The sequence below is a fragment of the Carassius auratus genome, unplaced genomic scaffold (assembly GCF_003368295.1).
Source record: "Carassius auratus strain Wakin unplaced genomic scaffold, ASM336829v1 scaf_tig00035703, whole genome shotgun sequence".
In the NCBI taxonomy this organism is placed as follows: Eukaryota; Metazoa; Chordata; class Actinopteri; order Cypriniformes; family Cyprinidae; genus Carassius; species Carassius auratus.
Window position 1 is genome coordinate 48,501 of NW_020526255.1, and position 9,000 is coordinate 57,500.

At 36.9% G+C, this 9,000-nt stretch overlaps 1 protein-coding gene across 3 annotated transcripts in view; it reads right to left on the reverse strand.

The window, feature by feature from the left end:
• Positions 1-9,000, reverse strand: part of LOC113082113 (MAM domain-containing glycosylphosphatidylinositol anchor protein 2-like) — a 56,490-nt gene that overhangs the window by 47,331 nt on the left and 159 nt on the right. For all 3 annotated transcript variants that reach the window (XM_026253986.1, XM_026253987.1, XM_026253985.1), the window contains exons 1-2: positions 8,892-9,000; positions 1,206-1,380 (exon numbers count right to left, since the gene is read on the reverse strand). The exon at positions 8,892-9,000 is cut by the window's right edge and continues 159 nt beyond it. In XM_026253986.1, the coding sequence (XP_026109771.1) occupies positions 1,206-1,380; positions 8,892-9,000 (284 nt within the window). The remainder of the gene's footprint in view (positions 1-1,205; positions 1,381-8,891) is intronic.

Sequence of the window (9,000 nt, forward strand, 5' to 3'; positions counted from 1 at the left end):
CTTGTTAGCGATTGAAAAAAACTGTAAGAATTCTACATCATGAAATATTCCTTAAAGAACTCCACATACTCTCAGAGCTGGGATGTTGTAGTTTTGGGAAACACAGGTTTGAATTTGGCATTTGTTTTCATTCTGGTCCTCCTCTTTCTGCTCAGTAATGTCATAATGTCTCCTCTCGATCATCTTTAGTGATACAAACGATGCAATTCCCAAAACTGCTGTCAATCATTGGCAAAATCATAAACGAGATGGATAACAAAAGTCTGACATAAAAGGCCACTGATGTCATACAGTCTGACTTGGCTTCTACACAAGATCTCACTGCTCTCACAACGTCAAAACAATCGTAAAAAAAAACAGATCAAAATCACGCAATCCTTAAACTTAATGCATTTTTACGCTTACACACTTTGAAGAACTGTTCAGATCTAATGCACTTTCTGTAGCAGGAAGATATAGAAACTTTTTAAACAAAAATTAAGTAATTGCGACTTTATACCACAATTCAGACTTTTTTCTTGAAATTCTAAAAAGAAAAAAAAAGGTCTAAACTCAAAACTGCAAGATATAAACATGCAGTTCGCAGAAGAAAAGTCTGAATTTTGATATATAAACTTATAATTGCCAGATAGGAAGTCCCAATTATCTTTTTTTTTTTAATGTAAAGTCAGAATTTTGGATTGTATACTCAAAAACTCTTGCAATATCTTTCAATTCTGAGATTATTCATTAGTTTATACATTACTTTTGGTGAGAATTGATTTTTTTTTAATAAATCTGAACTTTGAGATTAAATGTCACAATGTTTACAATTCCTTTTATTATTATTATTATTATTATTATTTTTTTTTTATTTTTTTTAACAATGTAAAAGAAATGGGCTTCAATAGAAAATAACCTTCATTTGCATTCGGTTTTAATCTTTCTGTCAAAGAGATAAAGAGAAATCATCGGTGAGATCTCTATAAAATCTCAGCAATTTCTCCTAAACTGCATACCAAAAGTTTCTCCCACAAAAAAAAAAAAAAAAACACTCCAGTAATCTTACGTCTCAAACTGTTCTGCAAATCAAAATTCAGATCTCAATTTGAACTCAAACGTTTCTTATCAAATGATCTGATGTGCTTCACATTGATTTTCTGGATGACGACAGTGTTATTGTTTCACCGCAGGACATTCAGACAAAACATCTGAGCTGGACTCACAGTAGACGTCCACCCTGATGGACTTGATGGCCGGTGAACCCAGTCCGTTCTCGGCCTTGCAGTAATAGCGTCCGCCTTGATGTCTCTGGATCTTGGCGATGTGGAGTGTTTCGTTGAACACACTGGAGTCCTGGAATCGGTCCGAAACACTTCCTGCTGTCTTGGTCCATCGAATCTGCATGAGGGGAAAAAAACACTTGAGTCTCTATACCATTTCACACATTACGCACCATTTAGAGTCTAATGGAGCGCTGAAGGAACCATATAAACATGTTAATGTTGCATGAATCAGTGTAGAAGCAGCGATGCATGTCTGATGCATATGGATAATCTACATCTATAAAAGAGTTTCACATATTACAGCTGCAAACGGCCTTTGTAACTCAACTCTGCTGAACACCACAGAAAAATGCAAATTACTACAGGTAATATCTTTTATTTTTTATGCACTGTCCAATTTTGGTTTCTAAACTTGTATTCTTTAAGACTAGTGAAAAAGAAAACATCCAAAATAGATATTTACTGTAAATGTTTATTTTATGGCGTGTTACCTGTTTGCGTCTATAGATTTCAGTGACAATAAGTCTCTTTAAAAAGTTTTGCCTTCACTTCAGCAACACTTACAAACACCAAAACTTAGAGTTTTATTCCCCTCTATAGTCTGAAGATATTTACTGAGGGGTTTGTCAATATATCACTCACCTGATATATTTTTTAACATTTTATTAAAAAATACTGAAAATGTATTTTTTTTCTTAGAGTGATAAAAAAACCTGAAATCCACAATCCCTTTTGTAAAAACTCTTTAACTCTGATATGTACACAAAATTTAAAGAACCAATGTTCAGACTAGTGGAAATAAAACATCCAAAAATACATTTAATCATTTGTTTTATTCTACTTTTTCAACTTGCACTATATAGATTTCGATTCCAATGCATATTATTAAAAGTTTTTTCTCCAGTTCAGAAGCACTTACAAACACCAAAACTTAGAGTTTTATTCTTATCTATATTCTGAAGGATTTTACTGAGGGGTTTGTTCATATATCACTTATCTGTTATGTAGTTAACATCTTACTTCTAAAAAGTTGGTTAAAATAAAAATATATATATATTTTTTTTTATTGTGTGTTGAAAGTATTTCCTGATTTATGGAGTGATAAAAAGAGAAACCCAAAATTCCCTCCATAAAGTCCTTTAACTCCAATAAATTCTGAACCAATGTTTATTTGTTCTGTAAACGTAATGCAAATCAGTGCATATTTCATTAGACAATGCATCATTTGAGTATTTAAACATAACATTTCAAAATACAAAACAAGTGTCACAATGCATTATGATTAATCAACTGGGAGTAAGATGGTGATATCTATTCGTTAAAATTTGTACCCAGTTCTCCTGTGGTGTCTTGCTATTTTGTGCTTCTCTTTATAGGAGCCGACAGCGTGACTATAACCCCCCCCCACACAAGACGTACCATCAGCCTGAGCATCAAAACTCTGCAAGTCAAAGCTTGTTAGTCTGCAGAAATCTGGAACGCAGGTCTGAAATAAATGTGGATGCACCAATAAACACTGAACCTGAAACTGCAGCGACCCGACCTTGAAAACAATGAATCATGCTGTGAACTAAACTCGTGGTTTACTCTCTAGATGATATTTGCTTTAGTCTATGAACAAGCAATCAAACGCAACAGCTTTCACAAGCACAAGTGAGATTTGTGAGCAACGTATTATTATTATTCTTGAAAAACATTTGCAGCCAGCTCTCGATCCTCAACTCAACACGTCTGACATTTTCAGTTGAAGTTGCATCTTTCTACAGCCGTGTGTGTGAAGATGCTGTGTGGCACTATGTCACAGTCACTCGTTTGTCAAACAAATGCCAGCCCAAGTCCTCTGGGAGTCCCTCCTCAACATTTCGTCTCGACAATGCCAGTGTCAATTTAGCTAGCATGCTAAGACGCTGCATCCTCTGCAATGTCAAGCGGAGTGACAAGGTGATACCACATGCTGCCATTCACTTTATTTCACCATAGCGTCCCAGTTGAGATGGAGATTAACCGTCGTGTTCCTCTAGAACCGAGGGGAGGATCTGATGAGGATTGAGCGTCCCAGTCATGGGATCTTGGGAAAGTCGAGACAGGTAGAGGGAGGCTTTGTTTTTGTCCTTTTGTGTGAATCGGGCCGACCAACTCATTACTGGCATAAATGTAACCTTACGAAAAAAATATGCTATTTTTTTACAGGCACTGTTCAAATTCAGAGACCTAACAAACAAAGCATTGACTGGAATTAATAACTCGAGTATTAAGTATCTTTGTTTCGGTTTCTTCTTTTGAATGACGAATATATACTGTTAATAGCTGCTAATATAGACCTCTCGTTCCTCTCAGAAATGCACAGAATGCATGTGTTAGTTTGCAGTCAGCTGTAGTCTTTGCAGTGTGTTCCTGTGCAGATTTTTGGTCCAAAGTTTTCGATGCGAGGCGACAACACCGTCAGCTTTCGTCGCCGCTAGTTCTTTGAAGTCTGCTTGGTGTGTCCCAGCCTTAAAGCCATGTGAGCGAGTGTTTAACACACAGTGTTGTGATTCTGGGTGAAAGCCAGAGCCTTAGAGGACAGACAGACTCTAAATCCTCACTTTCAGTGCTTTGTGATTAATCTGACAGTCATTTTAAACTGAGTTGTCGTTGTGAATATGAATCGAGTCGGTCATGATCTCTGTGAGAAGATTCAACCAAGACGAGCTTCTGCCGGAAACCCAGCAAGAAAAACACAAACGATATAAAGCCTTGCTCTCATTTCTGAAATATACAGGTGCTTGTCAAACTGCCGAGAGAATATAATCAGGCCTTCAAAACACAGAATTACAACGATTCAAGGAAAAATCTCATGAAAGTTGAGACTTTCAGGCAGGGACTGTGGGAGTTTAATAAGTTCATTGCTTCGTCCCTTCATCCCCATTAAATCAGATCACAAATGCAGACATGGTTTTATGTTTACGCAGCACAATGCACAAAAAAACGTATATAAAACACAGTATAAGTCATTATAATCAGTAATTATGTCCCCACTGGATGCATCAAATGCCTCGTTTGTACTGGGTTTTATTGGCTTTGTCTGGTCATGTCGGGAGACGCCATAACAGTGTTAAAGTGCGTAACATTTGTGTCACACGCTTGAAGCATTCAGCCAATCACAATGCACTGCATTTCTGGCCAATCAGAGCACACCTCGCTTTTCAGAACAATGAGCTTTGTAAAAATCGAAGGTGGAGCATAGAGGAGCAACAATAATGTACATTATGTGGAAAATAATGTGTTTTTTGAAACTTAAACTGCATAAACACATTGCATTACACCAAATAATGTTATTTTTAGCGCTTCATATGACCCCTTTAAGTAAGTCAAGTCGAGTCACCTTCATTTATATACCCCTTTAAACAAAAAAGATTTTGTCAAAGCAACTGAACAACATTCATTAGGAAAACAATGTGTCAATTATGCAGAATGATAGATAAAGGCTGCACTGGAGGAAGTGTTATTATGGATTATAGACTCTATGTGTTTGAGTTAAAATCATCTTAATGCTGGATGTGTTTCAGGTTTTGTCTTCTCCAGATGTTCACTGATGGACTGTGGATTATTGTGATGTTTTTATCAGACTCTCATTCTGACGGCACCCATTCACTGCAGAGCATTCACTGATGAGACACTGATGCAGTGCTACATTTCTACAAACCTGATGAAGAAACACACTCATCCTGATCTCAGATGGCTTGAGGATGAGCACATATTCAGGAAATGTTAATGTTTGGGTGAACTACTCCTTTAAATGTGAGATTTTAAACAAACGCCTCTATATCACGCTTCAGCAGTTTCTAAGATAAGGATCTGCGTCTGGTGGGAATGGAGTGTCCTGACAGCGAGTGAAATAGACACTCGATTTGCCCGAGGGTCTAATTGAGATGCCGTTCACCATCACCATGATTCTGCCAAAGTATGCCAACGCACGCATGGCCAGTAAATCACTCTCGCGACCTGCTGAAATCACTGCTCTCCAAACCCCACACTTTGCCTCCTAATTGCTTGTTTGGTTTTTGCATGGTGCCGCTCGTATAGGAAATGTGTCTGAATCAGATGATGAAAGCAGTTAAAGGCCACAGCGCCACGCAGAGAACATTTACTGTCCATATGAAAATATGCAAAACATAAAACCGCAGCACAGGAATATGTGATCAGAATGAGAATGCAAGAATACCGAAGTCAGAACTGCAGAATATCAAGAAAACACACACAAAAAATGTGTGTGTGTGTGTTCATAAAAGCTTTGGTCAAAATAATATGGGAACAGGAGACAATCTGTGCAAACTACTTAAAGAGGCATTTCACTTAAAATTACCGTTGTGTCATCTATCATTTCCCTGTCCTCATGTCATTCAAACCTGCATGACTTTCTCTTGTCTGTGAAACATTACAGAAAGCAGAAAGTTCACACTGCTCCTCTTCATACAATGGCGTGAACAGAAGCTGCTGGGCTCCAAAATGACTTTGTGGAACAGAATGATCCCGTTCGGGTGAAGTATTACTTTAGTTCAGCGAGACATTCACAGACGTGATACTAACGGTTGGTCCTTTATTATTCACATTAACACACTGTAATGAGCACTGAATCAAACCATGTTTGGAGAAACACCAAGATCTGGATCAGCGAGTCCAAGTCAAAGCTCGGCGTGGCTCTGGACCGGATCAGATGTCTTCCGTCCTAATGAGGAGACACAAGGAGTCTTTGATCGTTTTCACATTTTAATGAAGCGTCGGAAACAAGATGAGTCGTGGTCGGTGTGTCGCACTAATTCAGTGGGCTTCACCTGAAATATCAGGATCAATACCTGCCGCGTGTGACTGTTCCGCCACAAATTAACACCTTGTACATTGATCAAAGGGGAATTAAATATTAATTAGGGTGAATGGGCAGAGTCAATCTCCAAAAATCACATTTCATTTATCCAGTCCAGCAGATTGAGCTGCAAAACAACCTTCTGCCACGGCTAAATAAAGCACAGCGGAAATTAACATCCGAGCAAGACAGACTTCTTTAAAAGATCAAGCCCAAATTGGATGAATGCTGCTCACAAATCACCAGAATTACTGTACAAGTCTTGACTGTTGCTGTTCATGTTATAAATAAGACCAACCAACATGATATCCATTGAAATTTAGCTTCATATTTTCTATTTCATAGAAAAGTATTCAAACTTAAATGAAAATATAAAAATGCTATAATAAACAAAAACAAAACAGTGTTGTTTTCTGTCAGTGACCTACACATTTTTGCTTCATATTTTGGGGATTTTAGTAACTACCATGATTTTTAAGAAAACCCAACTTGTTTAATTTTACAGCATGTGCATTACTGTATTTTCAGAAATGTTTGTTATATTGGTAAGCCGATGAGATGCGAGACATTCGGATCGATATGCAAGCTTTTATTGGACAGAGACATGGTCATAACAGGCATGGGTCAAACACTGGCAAACAGGTATATAGAGGGCAAGACACAAGAGTAATCCTCGGGCATGTGTGGGTCTTCGATGAACGAATAATATCCAGAGGTCTAAGCAAGAGGGGTAATCCAGAATCCTGAGCAAAGGGTCAAAACAGGACTACAAGACTAAACTATGAAAACTATAAACCGAAACAATACTATGGAAACAAGGAACACGGAAAAAGCTTACGTATCGCAGCTATGATTAGGAGAGGGATACGTGCAGAACAATACTCGGCAGTGTGTGAGGGGAAGCCCAATGCTTATAAAGCGTGTCTGATGATTGTGCTGTGTGTGTGTGATTGTTATCATGTGAATGTGATTGGTGCAATGGAGCATGGGAAATGTAGTCCAGGGTGTACTGTATAGTGTGAGAGTCGATGACGTCTGGTGGTGAATTAACAGAAGTTCAGTGACCGGATAATGACAGAGGCACTTGGACTTTGAATCAAATAATGTTTTGTTAATTTAACTATAGCTGAAATAAAATAAATTATTTAAATTAGATGTTAAATTTTTAACTGAAATTGGAAGTGAAAAGACGTTTTGGTTGAAGTACTAAAATATATGTAAATAGAAAAATAAAATAAAATAAATAATAAAAACGACAAATACACGCAACAAAATTGTAAAAAAAAAAAAAAACTAAAATGAAATGAAAACTGAAAATAGAAAAAAATACAAATATTACAGATTAATTACTTTAACAGTAAAACATATTTCTTGAACTTAACTTTTGCAATTTATCTTTCGCAATTTTATATAAAAAATTATTATATTTTTTATATTTTCTATATTTTAGTATAATTATCTTGATTTTAAAATATACAACCTCTTTGATTTTGAACTAATGATCAGAGAAAGTGTGAAAGAGATCTAAATAAATAAATAAATAAATGTACAAAAATAAACAAACAAATAAGTTACCACATTGCTGTCACTATAAGTGGACATCTTGGAATAAAATGCTCCAAGATCTGACCTCATAAACACTTTTCTGGTAGTTCAGCACATAATATGACAGATATTTGTCATTTCATGTTTTAAATCTGCATCAAAAACCCCTTAATGTCAAAAGGCTCAATCCCCACCATGCACATCATCTCTGAGACTCCAGACGTCCAGCACTTACTGTCCAAAACTCACAGCCATCAAAACCAATCTCGCTTCTGGACAAGACAAGCAAGAGAAAACATACAAACAAACAAAAAAATGCAAGTTTATTAATCTGTCAGTGGGCCAAAAATGATTTATAATAACAAAAAATAAATAAATTAATAAATAAATAAATAAATAACCAGGCAATGCCTCAAACAAACCCCTTTTCTTAATAAATCAACCACACAACATTACACAAAGTGTCTCAATAATGATGGTTATTAGGGATGCAACGATACAAAATTTCTCCTAAAATATTGCTAACCGATTAATTCATGTTTATTCCACCTTACAATTTGTTCAAGTGCAAGAAACTCATGCTTGAACTGACGTGGCTACAGCGAACTCTCACGCCACATTTATTTATTGATTTTTGTGTGAAAACGGACAGAATTTAAAAGCTGAGACTTTGATCTTATCAGAAGTCACAAAACACAAAGCTCTTTGCTGTTATTGGATGGGAGCAACATTACAAATTATGTTTAGTGAAGGGAAAACCACATACCTGGCAACCCTGACTTAAATACACAGTTCACCCAAAAATGAAACATCTGGCATCATTTACTCACTCCCAAATTGTTCCAAACCTGTATGTTTCTTTCATCTTTTAAACACAAAAGATATTTTGAAGAATTCAAAGCCATTTTTCTTATGTCATACAATTTTGGAACAACTTGAGGGCGAACTGCACTTAAAACTACAGGTGATTCATAGAGTCAAACAGAACCTGAGTTAACAACACTATTTTTTAAGGGAGTGCATTATCATGTCAACTTTGGCAACCCTAAATTCTAGAGACGTTTCCTTCACACGAGTAGCAGTTTTGATACATATTTCAACCCCCTTTTGATTGACAGTATGTACCGATTATATGACGATACCGATTATCGGCCGATATATCGGTGCATCCCTATGGGATGTTCAGGCAGTGATTGACAGGTGGTGGTCATCTCTCTCTCTCTCTCTCTCTCTCTCACCTGTGGTCGAGGATGTCCGGTGACCAGGCAGGTGAGCTCGAGCATCTCTCCCTCTCGGATGGTGTAAACCCTCTCAGAGTAACGCTCCTCCTCCACGTTACACGCGTGA